The sequence below is a fragment of the Battus philenor genome, unplaced genomic scaffold (assembly GCF_028537555.1).
Source record: "Battus philenor isolate CCGP_79_NKW_IND1 unplaced genomic scaffold, ilBatPhil1.0.hap1 SCAF_2, whole genome shotgun sequence".
In the NCBI taxonomy this organism is placed as follows: domain Eukaryota; kingdom Metazoa; phylum Arthropoda; class Insecta; order Lepidoptera; family Papilionidae; genus Battus; species Battus philenor.
In genome coordinates this window covers 2,052,014-2,075,728 of record NW_027181682.1, presented here as the reverse complement: position 1 = coordinate 2,075,728, position 23,715 = coordinate 2,052,014, and the positions used below count along the sequence as shown (strand labels likewise).

The window sequence follows — 23,715 nt, the reverse complement described above, 5'->3', positions numbered from 1 at the left end:
GCGTACAGTTCTGGAAGTTTGCGGTGACTGGTGCGGACAATAACACATTGATCAAGATCTGGTCGTGCAAGTCCTGGAATTGTCTGCAGAGTATCTCGTTTTCCCCAGCGCTGGGCACGGAGCCCGCGCCACTGGGACTCAAGGCCATGCTGGACACCAGCGCTAGCTATCTGCTGCTGTCAGACTTTAAGGCCCGAAGTCTGTACGTGCTCAATATGGCTAGAGATGCGGATGATTCCATGGCATACTGCAAGAGTATATCGGAGTTCCTGCTTCCGTATCCGGTGCTTAGTTTCTGTATTGTGGATGCGGGTAAGATGATATATGTAAATATATTAGTTTCATTAATAGTACTATTTTTGTATTGCGCCGCGCTTATTTAATGTCGGTAAAGCAGTGGCTGTTTAACTTTGATGGTTCATAGATGGCGCTGTTAATAATGGCGGCGTCCATAGCGGTCGTCATCGGTAAAGCAGTTGATATTTAAGATGTTAAAGTGATAATTTATAATATTGCAGAATAAACTTTTAAAAGGTATCGACAATTTAAATAATAACTTTAAATGTCGTTTCTCTGTTTTCAAAACAACGCATTATTGTTTATTTGAGGCATATACCCACAAAGTCGAGAGATATTGTCTTATATATATACTTATCAATTTTTATTGAGATTGCATAAAGAAAATTAATTCAATCGAGTTTTAGTTCCAGTTAGAAAAACTTTTTTTACATGTAATTCGATGCAACAAACTCTTGTGGACAGTTAATTGATTCTCAGTACAGCTAAGAGTATGGATAGTCATTTGACATTTGATGCAGCGACATGTTAATTAATTATAACAAGTTATAACATTGTAACTCTTAAATAATAGCATATAATTGAAAATATTTTCTTCTATGTTAGTCGCAAATGTATATGTAATGCGGGATTACAAATGAAACAGGCAAGGCCACAATGTTAGAGTAGTATAATCAATATAATTATGAGTACAGAGTTTAAGTATAGGTACTTTATAATGAGATTGATACAGGGATTAATCGGCGCGATATAGGCACGTGCGTAGTGAAAACCGACTGTCGACGCTAGCGGGCTGCCAGGCGCTACACATGATTTTCTTACGTATTATTTTTTGTGTTTTTGTTGGATTTTGGATTTGTTTATTACTTTCTAGAATTGTTTATAATGAAATATTTAATATTGTAATAATATTGATACATAAAAAGCCGCCATATGTGAAAGTTCCCGCGGACGTCGTCACAACGCTCAACCGTTCACTCGTCCCGCCCACTTGTCTCGCTCACTCGCACGGCGTGCTCTATACGCGCTCTTGCTTGCGCAGCACGTGCGCGCACGACGCGCAACCGCTCGTATGCGCATTATTCATTTTCCGGGCACAAATCATGTTAATTATTCAATAAACGTTTTTCCACATCACAATATTAATTTTATGATTAAAGTAGATTGATCTTTTCATTAAATTTCATTTTAAAAATACGAGGTGTTTGGTTGTAGATGTAAAAGCTTTATAACTCATTTGCTCCCTACACTAAAAAATTATGTATAATGTAATTAAAATAGAGTAATTGAAAATAATTATTATCCCTGCGGAATTTGTACTGACAGAAATTATTGACTCGTTGCATTCCTATATATAAAGTAAATTTATGTTACGTATTTCATAGTGATCACTTTATTCAAGGTGAATGATTATAGGTGTAAAACATTTAACGCTTTTTCAATTAAATATGTGAATATTTATACTTTAAATTACACCTGTAAGCAATCATCCTGTATATGTACCGTGGTTCTCGGGTTGTAAGATATGTGTAATGGTTTATTATTATTTATTTATTCAATTTATTAATGAATGTCGTGATGGTAATGTTACAGAAGAGGAACAGGTTAAATGCGAATCGAGCTGCGACGATCCCTTCCATAGGAACGGTTCTGGTGGTGACATCGGTGATTCACCAGATGACTTCGATCTACATCACGTGAGTGTCTATCCTTTTTAGTAAATGGAGAAAGAAAAAGAGAATAAAGGGAGAAATTGTGAAAGATTAGAAAAAAAAGTGTGAAAACGGGAGAAATATATATCCCAGTCCCAAAAACAAGACGGTGGAAAGAGTCTTACATATTAAAAAAAAGCTGTGTTCTGCTACTGGGGTACGAATTTTCTTTTGTGTAGAATATGTCAATTGCTGACTGTATTTTGAAGGCTGGTGGTTTGAAGATAATAAAACAGCAATCGGGATGTACATCACTATATTTTAATTTGATGAAATTTGAGCTGTGGTAGCACAGTGATTCGATCACTCACAAACACGTGTCCAATGTGTAGCATTTATGTACCATAACACCACACTGCGATCACCAACCCGCTTGCCAAGCGTGGTGATCATGGTATATCCCCTCATAGATATCTTTGGGGGATGCCTAACCTAACAGTGGACATCTACAGGCTGAAACTATTTGATTTTAATTTTGGACACTAAAAAAACTTATTAACAGACTATGAAAATACAAGGCAAAGTGACAAAATAAAATCGAACCATAGACTATAATTTAAAATTTACTTTGGTGTTGCCAGCAATATTCATATACAATTATATTGCAGATCAATTATAGTAATCGCCGTATTCATTATGAGATGAATGCCAGGAGAGCTCATTTTTATAGAAACTAGGATCAGATTGAACTCTCCTATAAGGGCATCTTTGGACTTTATGTACATGGCTATGGGAAGTCCTGATTGAAGCCCACAGTAAAGTCAGGTTTTCTATTTATGATGACTTTCATTGGAAATAGAATTTTCGTTTTATAAACTTAAATTGATTACAAAATAATTGAGATGTATGGAAGTAAAAAAAAATCATCTAAAAGTAATATTTGACGTTGATTTATGGGACATTCTTGATATAGCAACATCGTAAAGATATAAGATTGTTTCTGGTAATACCAACCTTTAAATGTTTTAAACTATTCACGGAATTATAAGCACAAGTTTAGATTACAGACAATGAAACATATATATTATTTTGAATAGGCTTTGTTACGCACCTTCGACATATATGTATATTTAAATCTATTTAAGTATAGTATTATTGGATCTAAATTTGTCCGAATAATTATCAGGTTTATTAATCACAATGATATTTATTTTTTTAATTATAGGCATGTTTGTCTCCTATATAAACTTTAATACAATAAAATGTTTCAGTGATAATCTTGCTTTGAAATAAGCTGTGAATTTTCGCGAATAAATGTAAAATTGCGAGGATATTTTCATAATCACTTTTTTATTATTTACCATGCTACGGGAACAGCAAGACGAAGGTGTAACGGAGTGTGGTGGCGGTGGACGGCGCGTGTGCCTGCGCTTGTATATCGTGCAGCCGAAGGGTCTGCAGGAGGGGGAGCTGGTCTACTCGCCGCCTTCAGACCTCATCCACGCAATCGGTGAGTGCACGCAAAAATAAGTGTTACTTCAAGTATGTGCTAGTGGGGATCTACTTAATCTTTTTTAATATGGGGGGGGGGGGAATCTGGATGGACACAAGATATCGTGCCTTATAGGGGAAAGACCGAGTTATGGAGGATTCCTACTTAAAATCCCTTCGATGATCGGTTCCTTTTGAAGGGCTTCTCCAACGAAACTCGTAACTGCAACGTACAATCCCAAGACACATCCTGTGAGGAAGCTGTGCCTTCTCCAGAACCCTTCGTTGTACCGCAGGAAGATCACTTCAAGTTGCTGACTATGATGAAGGCCCCCACCCTCGCCGCCCACGAACCTGATGCTCTTTTAGTCGTCTCTTACGACGAGCAGGGAATACCTTAGCCCTATTCTAGAGAAGAGAAGATATTCTAGAGCAGAATTCCCCAAACTTTTTTATGTCGTAGACCCCTTGCCATGTTTTTTCGTGTTACTACTTACCTGATATTGATTTCCTGTAAATTTATAACTGTAGTGAAATTTAGTGGTATGTTCAAAATGTATTGCGACCACAAAGCGAATCCCAACATCCTACAACTTACACAATTTCATAAACATATCTCATACATTTTTTACTTCATAGGTACTTTTATAAATAATGTAAATGTTTTGATATTATAAGATAGTATGATGTAAGTAAATAGGTACTATCAGTCTGTGTGTTGAGATCCACTATCGTGGACCCCCATTTTCATTTCATGGACCCCCAAATTTTTTTTTGCTGACGTAGACCCCTTGCAGGTTGTCATAGACCCCCTAGGGGTCGAGATAGACCACTTTGGGAATCACTGTTCTAGAGCCTAAAGGTTAGGAGGTACTAAACCTTTTTTTAGGGGAGAAATCTTCTGGAAGAACATAAGACGCCCTGCCCTCTGGGGAAGGAATGGGCAACACATACTGATCACAACAAACTCAATTCGCAATGTTGTCAAAGTCAAACCTTTAAGATTAAAAAGATAACAAATTTCAGAAGGTCTGGATGAGTTGACGCTGGAGGATGCGGTGCAGGAGGTTCCACCTCCGGCTTTACCGTCCAGCATCTTGCAACAACAGAGTCAGCAGCTGAAGAACCTTCTCATGAGGAGTCAGGTGACAATATGCATATTTTTTTAAAAATTTATCGTAATTAAAGTGAGACACCCTAAATTGGTTACTAAATGATAGTTGAAAGTTCGTTCTATTTTTAAAATTATGAAAACATTTTTAAAAAATGAGATAATCTTTATTATTTTCTCTATGAAAATAACCAATTAATTCGGAGTAAATCCTCATTGCAGACACAGCCAGGCAGTTTAATCGGTCAGCGTGCAGAGTCACCACCCTCCATACCGCCCCAATTGAATCTGATGACACCCGATGCCTTCAGGTAAACTATATTTTTTATGTACAACTTTTAAAATAGGCATACAGTGGCTGTACACCAAAACGCTTACAATAGTTGATTATAAAAATAATTTTAAAATACAAAACTTAAAAACATATATAAATGTTATTACTTGTACAGTGAGATCAATATATATTCTACTGTGATAAAAATTTAAGTGAATTTGTTTATAAAATGTATTATATATTGTATACACTAGTGTGTTTATTTATTATTCCAAATAAAAAAAAAAAACTCTTGGCTTTCCCCGAGTACACTCTTTGAAAACCATAGCCAGGTCAATTCTAGAAGGTCAATGCGGGGTGGTGATGTGAGGTAAAGAAACAATAAAACCACCTGAAGTACGAGCTTCTATTGTAACCAGTACATCTTATCTTTTTGATGTTGCGCCGTCAGCCCCGACGGGCTCGTTCGTAGGATTGATTTTTTTTTGTTCTTGGTGGTGTTCTTTGTGTTGTATATTTAAGCGGTCGTTATATATATACATTTACACCTTTGGTACAGTATCCGGCGATTTCGTACAGTAGCTAATAATGTGGGACAGAGATAATGCTCTACGAAGCCGAAATTTGCCGATTGTCTCTTTCCAAAGGTCGATGTGCAATATTTATGGCCGGGTACTGTAATCCAATTTAAGTTATATAGATATGTAATTGTAAGTATGTACAATATATTTTTAACGTATTGGGTGTTAGACAATGCTGCTGTATTTACATGAATTCTGGCAACACTAATGATATTAAAATATGTGTCTTGGTTAATATCAAAAGTTTTCGGTTTCAGCTCGCCGGGCAAACGCGAAGAGGAGGATCCTCCGTTGTCGGCAACTCCTGACGTGGCCAACAAGCCTCGTCCGTCTGTCAACGGTGAGTTGCTATTCATGACGTCATAGTTGCCTAACACATTCCAAGGCGTGTGGGGGGTGTACGACCCCCGCTGCACTTTCCGTTCAGGCCATTTGCAGTTCCCATTGAAGAACAAAGGATTCTTAAACAAACGAATTGTATTTAATGGAATCAGGCGTTACCTTGTGGAAGTCCATCCTAAGTAAGAAAAGGACCAATATTTAGCCACTTCTGCACATGCAGTGGTAGTCGTGCAATAAAGTGCACCGCCCGCCAGCTCGCTGATAAATGCGTATGCGGCAATGCCTGTGTGCCTGCCACTGCATGTGCGGAAGTGGCTAAATATTGGTTCTTTTATTTCTTTTCTTTTATTTGTTCATATTTGTAACTGATATGATCGTGGTTTAAAAATACTATTAAATTTAAAAATTAATTACTAATTATTGTGGTAGTTTAATAAATTTTATAATAGACGCGCCTGCGCAAAGTTTAAATTTCTGATTATGTATGTAAAACTTTTTAGATCTGTAAATATAGCTCATTCACGGCTAATTAATGTATGGTACATATATATATAACCGGTCTTGCATTGCACGCATCCAGTGACTTCTTGCGATTTTGACTATGTCATTGGTCCAAATAATGGGAGGTCTGTCCACACCAGAAAGACTTTAGGGACTTTCGGCTGCAGCAGCTGGTTTGCTTACATATAGTATTTATTTGTAAATATTGCGTGTACAGGTTCAGAGGATGTGGCAAATGCTTCGAGCGAGCCGAAGTCACCTTCGGGTGGATCGAGTCCCAGCCTCGAGGTGCAACAGATAATGTCTCATAACGACCAACCTTACTACAAGAATGATATGGTAATATTAAGTAGTTTTTTCATTTCTGATGTCTTGAAACGCCTTGACCGAATCAATAACAAGCTCTTTCTTGTCAAGAAAAGGACCAATATTTATCCACTTCCGCACATGCAGTGATAGTCATGCAATAAAATGCACCGCCCGCCAGCCCGCTGATAAATGCGTATGCGGCAAACAATGCGAATCACACAACCGCCACCGTTAAATCACTCAACACGTGTTTCACCCCTCCACGGGGTGTCTTCAGGAGTTATGTTACACCGATTAGTGCCAAACACAGAGTCCTATCCTCTTATGTTTTATATCTTTTGGATTGGTCTCTCTCTGCTGCCCAAATGGCATTTGCTGATTCGCGAGGGATGAAGTGGCAAAGCTCAGAGTACGCCTAGCCTGAGACATTCTTTTAAATTAGCAAAGCTCCATGTTACTATTTAACATGAATGGAAGGCTGCCGAGCTCTTAAATCGCTTCGTTGAACGTTCCATGGAGTGACTAAGTTCAAAGGCCCCCACGGAGGGACCATGGCTTGGGTTGGCACATCATCTGCTTTTATAGAAGCAGTAGTAATAAAATCCAGAAATTGACTTAGATCGGCTGGTATATGATCTTTCATATGGTATTTAACTGTACTTTCCATAGAACCAGTCTTTTAATAATGTTGCTAAAATACCTAAGAGTTATTACAATCTCTTACACACAACCATAGTATGGGAAAGGTAGAAGAACAAATAAGGGGTAGTTAACATGCACAAAACATACATATATACGTACATTCATATATATGAATATAACATATATTCATACAATAAATGTTTAATACATTTTCTGTGAAAAATAATAATGTATAAAAGCGGGTACAGGTACTAGCTAGGTAGAAGCTTAAGAAACCTTATTGTGTTTTTTAGGAGGAGGGTGAATGCGCACCGTCGGATGCGTGTGCGCAGGCGGAGGAGACAGACGCCCCGGAGCAGCTGTACCCCGCCCCCGAAGCCTACACCACCCACGAGAAGCCTCCGCCTCCCGCCAAACTCACTCACAGCAGTAAGCTATAGCTCACATATAAAAACCCATTTATAGCATAAGCTTATATGTGTCTGCCAAAGGTTATCACCGGTGGGTCTATCCACCTAGTTGGGGGGGGGGGGGGGTTGGTCGATTGTTATATGTCCCATAAGTGTCCACTGCAAAGCATAGACTTCCTACAAAGATATCTATGACGCGATGTACCATGATTGACGCGATTGGCAGGCGGGTCAGCGATCGCAGTACGATAGAGGACGTCGCTGCCTATTCTCAGGAAAGTGGAGTGTCTTCCTGCTTCTTCATCACAATTCTTCACTTAAAGTTGATTAAAAAAAATTATCAATAATAGTTCAGTTAAAAGCTCCATTGTTGAATAAACAAATTTTACCTTTATATTTTATCTTTAAAAAAACTTGTTTGTGAGTAATGGCAGACCTATATAATTAAGGCATAAAGTGTGAATTATATAAGACTGAATCGCAGAAATCGAACCTGCAATCGCAATTCACAGTACTCTACTGCTAGGCTACTGTTTCTCAGTTACTTATGTGCAAAAGGTTTCTATATCTAGATTTCAAAAAATTATGAAAGATTGGGAGACTAAAAAATATTTAGTAATGATATGTTTGCCTCCACGCTATTTCAATGTATGTTATATTTGATATAAACGTATGGTTGTACGAACAGACAGCGAGACGTCGTGGCCGCAGATATCGCTGGCGCAGATCACAGAGGCCAATCAGCGCAAGGCCTCCGGCGACAAGTCCAGCAGTCAGAGCCTGAACGCGCCGCTGAGCGCGCCGCTGAGCGCGCCGATGGGCGCCGCCCTGGGCCAGCTCGCGCCGTCCCATCAGCCGCACAGCGCGCCCCCCGCCACGGATCGTGGAGCACCCGATGAGGTCCCTCGCTCCCGACTCGATGCTCTGGAACAAAAAATTGATAAACTCACCGGTGAGAAATAATCTTAAACCACGGTAGATTAAATCCGTGTTGTACGAGTGTTCTTGTATAACGCTTTATTTTAAAAAGACGCTTTAAATTAGTAATAAACAGAATTTAAATGTAAATCATTTATTTGAAATAATATGGGCGCATAATAAGAGAACTATTTAAGGAGATTTGCTGCCAGATTTAAGAATTGTTCGTCTGAATTGGAAGATAACGGTGCAAATCACTTGTGAAACTAATGATAAAGAGCATATAAATATATATTGCGGAATAATGTAGATAAGGAAAAAGCGCGACGTATGAAAGTCAATCAGAATGTGTAGGATGCGAGGAAAAGAGAGAGGGAGAGTTTGTGAGGGAAGGAAAGAGAAAGAGATAAGAAATAAATAATTATTTACACCCGCATTGTGACTTCCCTGTCCTAAACAAAGTAGGTAGAACGATAATAAAAACGAAAAAAAGCCTTTTTTTTTTCTTTCTTATCTTAGGTCGCTGGAAATCGCTGCGATCGCGATGCAAACGAATATTTTTTTTATAAAAATTACATTTATTGAAATTATATGACAAAAGCACAAAATATTTGTATTGAAGTTAGATATAATGGCACACGTATATGACAGCACTCATAATAATACTTAAGATGCCGGTTAGTTAATTATGATCGGCGTTTGGATTTCGCTAATTTTATATAATAATAATAATTATTAACACCAGTAATTTGTTTCGATTTCCCAGGAGCTGATATAGGTTATATAAATTTAAATGTTGAATTAATTCGACAAACAATTGCAGCTAAAAACAATCTTTCAAATACCTGCAGTTTGGCCACTTGATATAGATAGTAATATAGTATACATTTGTAAATATCCAGTTAATGGTAATTGCAAATACCAGTTGCAATTACCATTAAAGAATTGTTTATTAATTGTATCGTTGGAATGTAGAGTTGGTGGTGCAGCAAGGACGAGAGATGCGGGGTCTTCGGGCAGAGGTTCAAGCACCCCGTGAACTCCTGGATGAAGCCCTACACGAACACACCCAGCGCACCAGCGCTGCCATCGAGACCGCTCTATCTGACGGGTGAGTTAAACATGGTGATTTGTTTTAGGTGTAAAAGTTTTATATGGGTGGATGTATAGTGTAATTGCTGTCAATAAATGTATGGTACATCAAGTACATAAAATGATTGTAACGATAATATAGTAAGAGAATGCATTTTATAAAAGTCTTATAATTTAATGGAATCAAGCGTTACCTTGCGGAAGTCCATCCTAAGTAAGAAAAGGACCAATATTTAGCCACTTGCGCATATGCAGTGGTAGTCGTGCAACAAAGTGCACATATTGTGTTTGGCACTAATCGGTGTAACATAACTCCTAAAGAAGCCCCGTGGAGGGGTGAAACACGTGTTGAGTGAATTAATGGTGACAGTTATGTAATTCGCATTGTTTACCGCATGTGCGGAAGTGGCTAAATATTGGTCCTTTTCTTACTTAAAAGTCTTATTACTACATATTAAAATTAATTATCGTTTAATATCCTGTACTCTCCCTGCTGATTTTGAATTACCAGAAGCTATTTTTTTATGGCCCCTCCTTTTTGGGGCCCTCTGACATTGACTAGGCTTATGAAATATTTTTTTTATTCATTTATTTTCCTCTTCCATTTGTAACATGATCTCTCGTTTCTCTATATATTACAGTATCGTATCACGGTTGGTAGACGAAACGTAAGTAGGCCCTCTAGGTAGACCGCACAAGAACAGTCATCCTCGCGGTCTATGGCAGAGACGTATGCTTTGCAGCAGGTGTCTATATGATGATCTAACCCAGTGATTCCCAAAGTAGTCTATATTGACCCCTAGGGGTCTATGACAACCTGCAAGGGGTCTACGTCAGCAAAAAAAAATTGGGGGTCCATGAAATGAAAATGGGGGTCCACAATAGTGGATCTCTACACATAAACTGATAGTACCTATTTACTTACATCATACTATCTTATAATATCAAAACATTTACATTATTTATAAAAGTACCTATGAAGTAAAAAAAATAATTATATATGTTTATAAAATTGTGCAAGTTGTAGGATGTTGATATTCGCTTTGTGGTCGCAATACATTTTGAACTTGTAAAAACCTGAGAATCGCAGTCTCAGACCTTCGCTACCTTGCACTGACTTGTTCAATTCGTCACTCTATAAATACGAATTTGGGACAAATACGTTTATTTATCTGTGTCAAAATGTGTTTTTACTTTAAGTTTTTAATATTAAACTTCACTACAGTTGAAAATTTACATGAAATCAATATCAGGTAAGTAGGAGGTCTACCCAACACGGAAAAACATGGCAAGGTCACAAAAAAGTTTGGGGAACTCTGATCTAACCTTTGCGTGCACGTGTACTGCAGATGGGAGCGCATAGCGCGCGTCGGCGAGGCGGCCAGCAGCCGCGCGGCTGCCGCTGCTGGCGTGGGTGCTGCGCGCGCGCTGGAGCCGCTCGCCACCGCGCTGCAGCACGACCTCGCCGCCAAACTAACCTCCGCTGATCGCCTGCTGCGTGACAACATTGACAAGCTCGCTACCAGCAAGGTATTCACAGACGCACACCGTCCCATATAAATGGACGCACTTGCTATTTCGCTCTGTCGTACAAGGACGCATGCGCATTCATCTTGTCTCTCTTTCTGGCACTCGGACATTTGCGCATTAACCCTTTCAGATCTGGCGTACACAAATGTACACATAAAATACAAAAAAATGTTTTGGTATTTATTTCGCTACAAGTGCAATTGAGAACGCTTCTGTTCATATGTCCACATTATAAACTACAAAAATTGATACTACTAAAGCGATCTCTTAGCATTCTATGTGATTTTTTGCGACATGTTGCGACCAGTGGCTGACCGAAGTTAGAACTGTGTAGATATGCTCGTCATTTTATTTCTAAAAAGGAGTAAATAGCTAAATTTATGCACTGCAAAAATATGAATTGATGTGTTATATTCTTAAGGTCATACAAAAACATTTATAAATTAAACTTTTTACAATTTCAATGAAACCCCTTATACACTAGTCTTAACATTACCTAAGACGGATGTGCACATTTGTACACAAAAAGAAAAACTATTTTTTCCGAAAAACCTGACTAACAGGAATTTTTCATAACGTTTTTCTTAGTCATTTTTTTACACCAATTTAGCTACAGAGTTTTTTTTTTTAGATTCATTGGATACAAAAAAATAATTGAGGTCTCAAAGGGTTAATCCAGTCTCTTACTCTTGTACGCATGCTTCCTCTCGCTGTGTGGCACACGAATACATGCGCTTTCATACTATCTCGCACTTGTACGCAAACTCTCTCTCGCTATGTCTTACATGGAATCATGTGCATTTCTTCTCTCTCTCTCACACATGCACTTGCGCAGGTTCTGTCATGTGTTTATGATGTGTACTCTTAGATTAAGCATACTCTCTCTTTCTTACATGTTTATGCTATAGTTTCGCACATATGCCTGCAAGTATATTGTCCACAATAATTTAAATTTATGATTATAATTTCGACGAAACATTTACTATACTCTCTTTGCGTACGTCTAGACGGTAATGGAGAGGCTGAGCACGGCCATAGCGACGTCGCTGTCGGACATGGTGCGCGAGTCCTTCCGCGAAGCCCTATTCGAGGGCGTAGTTCCCGTGATGGAGAAGGCTCACGCGCAGATATTCAGGCAGATCAACCAGGCCTTCCAGAACGGAACCAAGGAATGTGAGTAATTTTTTTTATTGTAAGCATCACTACACAACTTCTAACAAGAGTAAGATGAGATCCTTGAAGAAGAAAAGTAGTGGTAGTGGGCAAGCTACATAGCGCGCAGAATAGATGATCGCTGGAACTTTAAGGTTCTGGAGTGGTTCTTTAAGGACTGGAGTGGTGAAAACAGACCTACACAGCATATGACGCCTATGCACAAGGTGTACAGACTGAAGTTCGTCAGGACATACTGGATTCAGGTCCATACAGTCCGGTTGGAAATATATGGAAAGGCCTATGTCCAGCTGTGAATGTCCTGCGGTTGGAATTGTGGTACAGGGGAGGGTTAATTGTCCCCTTTTATACATATGCGTGGAGTAGACAAACCCTGATCAATCTATATAGCGCTGTTTTCCGTAGCATCCAACCGGTTCACTCGCGAATACGAGCTTTGATAATATTGGCAATGTTTTAATAATTGTGATATTTGCGCAGTCGCAGCGAAAACAGAGGCAGCGGCACGTGCAGCGGCCGAGAGGGGCGGGGCTGCCGGGGCGGAGGCTCTGCGGACAGCACTGGACCGGCACGCAGAAGCCCTCGCAGCTGCTTCCACGCAACCTGCCCTATCAGCTACGTTACGGGAAGCCGTACACGGGTAAACCATATTTCTCTCAATGGTTAGGAGAACCTTTTACCGTCTAGTATACAAAATCAATGTAAAGTATCGGTCAAAACAAATCAATGTATCAGAGCGGTAACAAATCAATCAGTTTTCTGTAAAACATGTCGACGTAAAAGACATTACTTTCATTCCCCCTAATATACTAACTTCTAGAAATTTTATACATTTAACCATGCTGTTAAATGTCGTTTTATGAGACAATTTCTCTCAACTAGGTAGGTATATGCTTCAAATAAATATTAATGCGTTGTTCTGAAAACAGAGAAACTACATTTAAATCGTCGATTCCTTTTAAAAGTTTATTCTTTAATATTATAAATGATCACTTTAACGTATCAAATATCAACTGCTTTACCGACCGGCGACTGCAATGGACGCCATCATAACACCATTGTTAACAGCGCCATCTATGAAGTGTCAAAATTAAACAGCCACTGCTTTACCGACATTAAATAAGCGCAGCGCAAGACAAAAATAGTATTATTAATGAAAATAATTTATTTACATATACATCTTAACCGCATCCACAATACAGAAACTAAGCACCGGATACGGAAGCAGGAACTCCGATATACTCTTGCAGTATTTAACATTACGTCATTAAATAACTGCGGTGCAATACAAACTAGAATTATTAATGAAACTAGTTTCTTTACATATACATAATGTATGTGTCAAAATGTGCAAATATCTGTCTTTGTCTAGCGTGCTGGAGAAGGAGATGGTGTGGTGGCGTGAGCAAGCACGTAGCGTGGCGCTGCAGATGTCGCGCGCGCACTCGCCCGCCACGCCTGCCTCGCATGCCATGGACAGACAGGTACCTTTGTCTTAGTACTTTACTCATGGCAAGACTGTCCTTTTATTGAGGGAGGAGGGGGGCAAGATCTTGACAGTTCCCCACCAGGCTCTCTGTGATACCATTAGTTACCACATGCTGGACAGCAAGTAGAAACTTGGGGATATAGAACCTTATGGCTACAGAAACATTAAGGATCTTATGCATCAAGTACTTGTTTGCAACAAAAAAACATTGCGTCCACTTTCTCATAAACCGGTCGGAGTATTAAAAAATTAACTCAACTTATTTTCAATTAAAGGCTTTGATTAAATCATTATCTCTTGGAATCGGATGATCTGTAATGGAGGACATTGTAAAAATATATAAATGAACAATAAAACATGACATTATCATTTTAACCATAGGATGTTCACTATTGGACATGGGCTTCCGTTAATTACCAATAGGGCCGGCTTAACCCAGCATCCAGCGTCTTCAAACTTGACCAGTTCATCTATCTTTAGGATGAACGTCCTATGCTTGCCAGTCCGTGTTACGTAGTCTCGTCAACTGGTCCTATTTATCTAATAGATTCAGGCGTTACTTTGCGGAAGTTCATCCTAAGTAAGAAAGGGACTAATATATAGCTATTTCCGCTATGCAGCAATACTCGTGCAATGAAGTGTACCGCCCGCCATTCTCAGGAGATGAAAGATCGACTAGACCAGACTAGTCGGTCTAACATTTCCCGTGGAGGGGTGAAACACGTGTTGAGTGAATTAACGGTGGTAGTTGTGTTTCGCATAATTTGCCGCACGCGTATTTATCAGCGGGCTGGCGGGCGGTGCACTTCATTGCACGACTACTGGTGCATAGCGGAAGTAGATATATGTTAGTCCCTTTCTTAACTGGTCCTATTTTGTCTATTATCAACTATAGGCAAAGCATGTGACGTCTATCTCGCCTGATGTTAAGTCATAACGTGGTTTACAATGCTAAATGCTTGTCTAGAATAAAATAACCTATTTACTCTTGTCTTCAAGATTTCTAAGTTGTACTACTATGGTCAAAAAGTAAGTTGAAATCGTTATTTAAAACTCCTGAGCATTAGAAAAATTTACCAAGCGTTTGTTTGTCAAAAATTGTAATATCATTTAGTTCAGCCTAAACCATTTTGAAGGATGTTTTGCGTTTCAAATGCATCAAGTCTCGATTGATCGATTTGTTACTGCATTTGTTCTTCGCGACTTTTTTTGTCCAAAACTTGACTGGCATCGTTCCGCAACTACCGTAATGTACTGGCCATTTGGAGAGAGACAATCAGCTAATTTCGACTTCGTAGAGCGTTATCTCTGTCGCACGAAATCCAACGACTGAAAAAACGTCACATAGGTAGCGTGAGACAGAGATAGTGCTCTACGAAGCCGAAATTATCCGATTGACTCTTTCCAAAGGTCAATGTGCAATATTTATCGCCGGGTACTGTATTCGCCTGATTTGGCTCCGTGCGACTTCTAGCTATTCAACAAGCGGACGCAGGTTTAACACAAAAACCTGATCGGAGGAGGTCTTGAAGGATAATACTGGAAAAAGGCTATTCCTACTGTTTAGAGGACTGGAAACCTTTGCCAAAAGTGGGAAAACTTTGAAGGGAATGAAGTTGATATGGAAGAATAACTGAAAAATTTACATTCTATAAACAAATTCACCTTACTTTTTGATCACAGTAGAGATGGATCTGTATGAGATTGAAATTGATGAGGCCTATGTCCAACATTGGACATCCCACGGCTTAAATAATGATGAATGAGTGTTTAATACAGTAGAGTATCAAGATAAATAAATATGTTCATCATTGCAGAGACCACATCGCAGTACGCCAAGGAATTGTATCCAGGAGTCATTGCCATTTCTGCTCCGAGTACTGTGATGTTTAACATGATATATAATATTTGAGTAACATAATAAATTAAATTATCTAAATACGTAATTCTAAATTACTTTATGTAGTATAGATATAGTTATATATCATTATATATTATTACATATCGTATATGATGAAGTGTTGAAAATTATTTGTTGAGGGTAGATCGATATTTGTGTTTTATTTGTGGGTATATAAAGAACGATTCAACAACGGAACAGCCAGTTTCCTTTGAACCGGTCCGAGTGTTCGGAGCTCTTATAACGTTTTTTGACTAATTCGAAAATAAGTAATGATAAAATTTTATTTCTTATTAGCTGTGCTAGCGACTTTATCCCAGTGGAATTTAACAAAAATTTTTTTTTTCTTTTTAGATTTTTTGTAGATGAAAAGTAGCCTAAGTTATTTCATATTACGTTGGCTACCTGCCAGTATAAGTCTCTTTAAAATAGGTCCAGACATTTCAGACATTAGCCGGAACAAACAGACAGATATAAATTCAAAAATAATTTTGTATGCGTACCGTACCGCATATACATTCATATGCACGTAGTTAAAAGCGATTCCTTTAAATATTACAAACAGACAATACAATTTCATGTCTTTATATAGATAAAAATTCTCTTAGTTATTTATACGACAGATAATGACATTTGGTAACTTGTATTAATATCTCTAATATATAATTTTTCTTCTAGAATAGAATTAGAAAGAAAATATTGAATGTAGATAAGAATTTGTTGTTTGAAGTGTATTAACTTGATTTGGTTGCACGTGCGAGGTGAACAGAAGACATATCTAAGGTCGCAGGAAGTCGCTGGATGTGGGCAGCGGAAGACCAGACGTGGACGTCTGTTAATATGAAGACGATACCTTTAAATAAATACTTAAAAGTAATTGCCTAATGAGAATCTTATGGTTGTTAGACCAGATATCGCAGGAGCTGGGGTTACCAGTGTTCAAATAAATAAAAAGAACGCAGCTTATAGAAGCAGTTGGTAACGAACAAGGAACTTTGCTGATGGAAGATAATGATGATGAAGTTATTTTTGCAGATGCAGGTGGCACAGATCCAGTCCTTGATGAGTAGTGGGGACGTGAACGGCGCGTTCCAGCTGGCGCTGTCGGCGTCCGACCTGGCGCTGGTGGTGGCTGCGTGCAGGGCCGCGGACCCGGCCCGTGTGTTCGGTCCGCCCTGCCACCTCAAGCAGCACGTGCTGCTATCGCTGGTGCAGCAGCTCGCAGCAGACATGCAGCGCGACACGCAGCTTAAACACAGGTCAGCACTTTTGCTGAGAAATAACATTACATGAAACAAGACTGGGTCTAATATAGTTGAACCAGTGCTTATCAACCTTTCTTCGTAATAATCTTATTTAACAATTTTACAGTGTACTGTCAGTATAGGGAATTTTTAAAATTAACACTGGTAGGATATTTTTTCTTAAATCATTAATGTGCAGTATGTTAAAAATATTAATATGTGCAGAATTATCATGGAACAGATTTCCATAATAATTGAATTGACTTTTTTAAGATCTATAATAAAATTAAATATAAATAAACCTGTAACAAAGAGAAAGAAGAACCGTGTTCGAAATACAAACGAAACACTAATAGGATCATAAAATCAAAACTTCGTATCAACATATCAACCTCTCTTTGTAACAATCTCAGTTTCACAGTGTATGTCAGTATAGCAGTTTTTAAATAAACATTGAAAGACAGGTATATATATTTATATACAATAAACCTTTAATGTGTAATGAAGTGTTGCTTCTGAAAACAAAGATTGTTTCAGTATGTACTTTTTGTTGGCTGCATTATCAGATTTTACATTTTATTCAAACAAATCTATACAATAGAAACCTGGAAACAAAGAAACGATATTTAAATTTGATTGTAAAGTTAAAGTTCTTATTATTATTTTATAGTTTTATAAACCCCTAAGAGGAAAATTTCATGATAAATAAATTCAATGACATGAGAGTTCTGTCAAAAAACTATAGTAAAGAAATGTGCTTTTTTACAGATATATAAAACAAAATATTCTTACTAAAATTTGTAAAAATATGGAATATATAGGATGAATGAAACAGTGGTTGTGTGGCATTGTAATATCTTTATTTTGAATAATTATATATATTTCTATATATTTGAAGATAGCTTGTCATATAGGATCTGCAAGATAATCTATGAACAACTTGATTTTGTGAAAACTAAAAGCCGTATAGATTACCGCTACCAAATGTTATTTCAAATATATTTAATTGATATCTTACTGCTGAAATCATTACGATGATATCTACTGCTGGACATAGAGGCCCACAATAGGCCTCTCCCCACATATACTATATGACTAGTTGATAGTGAATATCTATTGTGTTGCAAGATCCTAACATGGTCATCTATCTTGGTTGTAGGAGAATGTCGTAAGCTGCATTTGCTGGTCTGTGGTGTCTACACTCCTAAAATTTAAAGCCTATCATTACCATGTCCGCCGATACACATCCACCCCAATTCATAGGCCTCCGTCAAAGATACCCATATGACTAATCTTGTACATCCTGCGACTTTCACTATGACTTCTGCCCAACTAGTCAGAGACATACACATGCTGAATCTACTGACTGGTGAGCCGACCCTAATTATTTTATATTTCTGTCTTCAGGTTTTTAGAAGAAGCAATAATGAATCTGGACACCAGCAACCCGGTGACAAGAGAACATTTGCCAGTTGTCGTACGAGAGCTGCAGAAGCAGATACTTGCTTTCCTGGCCTCCAACCCTGGACATATGCTGACGAGGCCGTTCCGCATGCTGTTAATGGCGACAGATTCGCTGGTGAAGAACGCTGTCTGACCACGCTGCCGGCACTGTGTCTGTATCAGCTATTGGACATCTTAACGGTGATATAGTGCAAGTAATGTGTATAAACCAATTGTGACGGCAAGACAACTGTGTGATGAATGTGTTGTTTAGATATATCATTATCTTAAAAATCATCAAAGAATGGTTTAGAAGAAGACTGTGAATATCAATACAAGACTAATATTGTGAAATTCCTGACTAACTAATACCCAGATATGGTCTGGTCTCTGCGGGCTGGTTTCCGCAACCAAGCAGCACTGCATTCATTTTGCAACACCCACATACATTTTGAACTGGTGATAAGGTAATAAATCATATATTGTCATCCCCATTTAATAAAGCCTTAAGAATAAATATCAAACTACAGAGGAAGCAAAATATATGTTTCACATATATCTTTATATTGACTATACTATATTTTTGGTTATATAAAGAACATACTATGCAAACAAAATCCACACGACAAAAATTGCTGAAAAAGTTTTGAAATACAAATGTGCAATATTGCCAACTATAGTCATATGACATATGCAATCAATCAACAGACATATTTGATTTAAATTGCTAAATATATATTAATGACCATAGATATTATATTAAAGGTGTAGTTATTTTTATGACCCATATATTACAAATCAATGAACAAATATATAGAAAGTTTTGACCTTGATTGAATCTGGAAAATAGACAGTTGACAAGAAAAAAATAAATTTATGGTTAAATACATCAGAATGACAGCAAATGTCAAACTGATATAACAATGTTGCTATATCAAAATTAAAAAATTATTACTGTAAAAAACATATTGATATGAAATAATGAAGATTATTGGATCTTGTCATAATAATTACATTTTAAATTAAAATTAAACTAAAAAGCTTCTCTGTGGTTATGCTTACTTTTATAGACGAAATTTAAAAGAAAACACAACAGTAACATTGGATTATTAAATGGGGATGGCTATATGCTTAATTATTGGCTTATTATTTAACTTTTTAATTGTGTTGCCAAAATTATTTTACTATTCTGTCACTAAAAATCCTGAAATGCGGTTGGCTACTGGCTATTCTCCAAAGCTTGATAGCCTTTTATTATCTATAGTTCTTAGTTAAAACTTTAAAATAATTGTAATTTTGACAAAAGTATAAATCAAATATTTCTTTAAATACTTCTCCAGTTTTCCTTATTGAAACCATAATTAATTTACCACCATGAAAGTCTATGATATATCTAAACATATGTATGTATGTACGCTTTGACAAAACCTCAGTGAAGAGGCTGATTATTAGTAATATCAAAGTGATTATTTTAAAGTTATAGAAGTAATTAAAAATTATATGTATTGTAATTAGATTGACTATAAATGTAACAGACTGCAACCATATTTGGTAAATATAGGCTGTAAATTTATATTTAGTATGTAAATGCTTTCTATATAAGTATATATGTAAAGATGGCATATTTTAATCGGGTTCGAGACATTCAAGCTATTCTGTGAGAGTCAGCAAATGTTATATTAAAGAAAGAAGCTGAAGCAATTTTAATACATTAAATTTGTAAGAAAATAAATTGTTAAATAATTGACTTTTCTCAACAGTATATTAAATAAAACTTATTTCAGACATGTATATCATTATTGGCTTACAGTTTGGTATTAAAAACAGAGTTTTTGTTGACTTGATTTAGAATGAAGAGAGGGGATATGGAGTTACATTGATTTCACCAATCTTTTGAAAAACACAGCTTGCATGTAAATCTAGAATGAGACAGTTTCACCTGTGAGTTATCTGCTCTGAACTTTACTTATGGTAACATACCCTTGTTCTCTTTGTCTGTGCCATCCTCCTTGACTTGTTCTGTTTGAAGTTCTTCTAACACTGTCTTGATATATCCTGTTCGTGAAGTCTTCTGACAAAGGCATCAAAATGTTTAAGACCTGAACTGTTAAGATTAGAATCACAGTCCATGTTGATTGGTGGATTCCTCGGCACATGTATAAAATTCAGAAGTGCCTTTTGTAAATTTTCTACTATAATGTTAGTAACAACCTACTAATTCCATTATCTTGATAGCTTATTTTGAACAACTTTGTAAGATATCCTAATTAAAAGGTCAAATCTGGCTCAAAAACTAGTTTGCCGACCCATCAAAATGCTTAAGCTTAAAAGTTAGGATGTGTTTACACTAGTCAAATGCGTAAAATTCCTTTTATCTATATTTCAGTAATGTCTTTACTTTGGTTTTTAACAAATAATAAATGAAAGGTGAGTTAATTAAAATTTCTATCTGTAAATCAGTCTTATTTAACCATTTAAGTCTTCTCGCTCTGACAACATATTAAAAAAATTTACCTTTGTTTCTATGTCAAATTTTGAAAAGACTATCAACATTGTAGGAGTTAAAATATATCAGGGTTGTTGAAGAAAGAAAAATGATGCGTTAAAAGTTTACAATGCTAAAAAGAATGTAAATTTAATCATTAACACATTCCTTGACATGAGGGATGTATATGACCCCACACTGCACTCTCCGTTCAGACCATTTGCGGTTCTCATTGAAAAACAAAGGATTCTTAAACAAATGATATGTAGGCTTGAATATAGATAACTTCACATCATATATATGCATGTAATGCATATTCAAATTTATAACTTGTTCCCGCTAATTACAGCTTTGCAGTATTGAAAAAACAAAGCATGTGTTTTAAACAACCTTTTTAATGTTTAAAGTATGAGTCGTATACGCCCCACACAGCCTGAATGGAAAATCTTCAAAAACTGCCATGGCACGGAGCATGTTAGGTTTTTTATCTTAAAGTTTTGCTGAACAAATTAATGATTATTTGTCAATGATATTATTGTTATAATACACAACTAAAGTTTACAAGTCTTATTAAATTTAGTTGTTAATCTAGTGTAATATTTAAAACATACTGTATAAAAAAATATGTACAAAGAGCTTCTGTAATATATATATATATAATAGCGACTTGCTTTTACAAACATTAAAAATATATTTAGACCAGTTGACAGCAAACTCTCCATACTGGAATTAAATTTTAATAGTAAAGATGATGGAAAGGTGTTTTTTAAAAATGTTTAGTTGTAATTAAGAACTTTTTTATTCAGACTTTCCTGTGTGTGAATGTCTTTTACAAAAATATATTTTGTTTAAAAATTCTGCTTGTATGAATAACACTTTTCAATGTCAGTTTTCGATAGGTGTTAATAAATATTAATTCATGGCATCACAAGGCAAGTTAATTATTTATTATTTTACCACCATCAAACATTTTAGGGGAAAGCCTGTGTCCAGCTGTGGGCATTCTATGGCTGAAATAATGATGGTAAAACATTTTGCAGAAGAGAATATTAAACAGCAATATTACTTTATCCTTAGGTTTGCTGATGATTGATCTCTATCTTAAATGTAAAAATAATTTAAAAAAAAAACCACTAAAATTGGTAATAAAGCTGAAATTACTGACATACATAACTTGAACAAAATATATATATGTATTTTTAATCAGACTGAAGTAAAGGTATATTTATTGTATGTTGAGTAATCAAAATTATATAAGGAACAACTGATTGCATTATATAGACTGCGCCATTTCTAGTGTCAAATAAACAGCTTTTATATATCCGTATGTTTTTTTTATTTACAGTTATGTAATGAAAATTTTTATTATACCTTACTATAAAATCAAAATATTGTTTATTCAAATAGGCTGTTACAGGCACTTTTTAACTACCATCGGCTTGGAAGGCAGTTCTGCTGAGAAGAGCCGGCGAGAAACTCAAGAGATGTTCTTTACAAATATAGTATTATAAAGAGTCTGCAACAATAATTAGCTTCCCGAGTGAACAATGACAACTTTTAATTTCATGCATATTACATCAGTATAGTATTCTTTTTTAAGTTTTAATATTGGTTTTAAATATGGCTAATGGTAGATTTGAAACTGATTGTGGAATTTTTATTGTACATACATATACTTTGCCAACAATGATTTATAGCTTATTTTTATTCCTTGTGTTAAAACCATGTCGATCACAGTTTTTTAAATAATTTTTAAAGTTGCAACAGACAAACAAAACATTATTATAGCTTTATTAAGAACTTCTCGCAAGAATTCCCAGCTCCCATGCAGTAAATAGTCCGCATTATTTTTTTAAGTTACAAATATTATATCATATATTATTCACTTTAAGCCTCTAGTGTTGCCCTAGAGTAATATGCTATATAACTTAATACTTATTTGTCTTCATTATAAAAAACAAAACGGCTGCAATACTTGAAATATTTCAAAAATGATTACTTTTTGAATGTCTGTGTGTTAAAAATATATCGTCGTTATATAGCAGCATCATATCTCTGTATTTATTGTTACATTATAACAAAATTAAATCTACTTATTTTACATGTAATCTATGACTTGATCATTTTACTTTGCTTTTTCTCTGTTGATGTTAATGCAACCGTACTGAGTTCATAGAGAGGAAGGGTCTGTGAAAATCATTGTGAAATATATTACAACAATTTATTATGTCTATTAGAATGCATTAAGACCTATAACTTCTGGCAACAATGTCTGCTGTAAGTTTTAGTTTTAGTACGTCAACAATAATCCCTACTGCTGTCTCGTTTGCACAGTATCTACCACATGCAGATCTGTGCGGGTACACCCACAAGTTGTACTATGCAAAATGTACAGATAAAGCGGTAATATAAAGGAGCTGAATACTCCACACTCACTACACAAACAGTAACATAGACTTGACCAGGAAAGCATCGTTTTAACTGCCTCATCCACCATCAGTCTCTAATGTAGGTTAGAAAAGCGGAAGAGAAAAATAGAATTATGGAATGAAAGAATAGGATGATAGAGATTGTGAAGAATGGAAGAATAGTATGAAAATAATAAAAAAGGAGTGAAAATGTTAATAAAGCAAATCACTGTTCCAGACAAAATTGAGGGTGATGAGAAAAAAAATGTAGGTTGGAAAACCAAACGCTTTACTATATAGTATAGTTCACAGAATGAATGGGTCCTCACCATTTTGGATGAAGCTGTAAAAACCTTAGGGCTGACAGAAAAAACATCTCGAAACAGTACAGAACAGAAGACCAATGAAGCAAGAGAAGCAAAG

General features: G+C 36.4%; 1 protein-coding gene across 1 annotated transcript in view; it reads left to right on the top strand.

Moving 5' to 3' along the window:
* The window catches only part of Ge-1 (Enhancer of mRNA-decapping protein 4 homolog Ge-1), a 28,200-nt gene extending 9,183 nt beyond the window's left edge, over positions 1-19,017 (top strand). Inside the window, exons 8-23 of the mRNA XM_068764986.1 lie at positions 2-312; positions 1,891-1,994; positions 3,327-3,459; positions 4,467-4,585; positions 4,774-4,862; positions 5,664-5,746; positions 6,467-6,588; positions 7,494-7,629; positions 8,299-8,562; positions 9,504-9,639; positions 10,970-11,150; positions 12,158-12,323; positions 12,804-12,963; positions 13,696-13,807; positions 16,748-16,971; positions 18,364-19,017. Coding sequence (XP_068621087.1) covers positions 2-312; positions 1,891-1,994; positions 3,327-3,459; positions 4,467-4,585; positions 4,774-4,862; positions 5,664-5,746; positions 6,467-6,588; positions 7,494-7,629; positions 8,299-8,562; positions 9,504-9,639; positions 10,970-11,150; positions 12,158-12,323; positions 12,804-12,963; positions 13,696-13,807; positions 16,748-16,971; positions 18,364-18,553 — 2,530 coding nt within the window. The 3' untranslated portion in view covers positions 18,554-19,017. The remainder of the gene's footprint in view (position 1; positions 313-1,890; positions 1,995-3,326; positions 3,460-4,466; positions 4,586-4,773; positions 4,863-5,663; positions 5,747-6,466; positions 6,589-7,493; positions 7,630-8,298; positions 8,563-9,503; positions 9,640-10,969; positions 11,151-12,157; positions 12,324-12,803; positions 12,964-13,695; positions 13,808-16,747; positions 16,972-18,363) is intronic.
* The last annotated feature ends 4,698 nt before the right edge of the window (positions 19,018-23,715 follow it).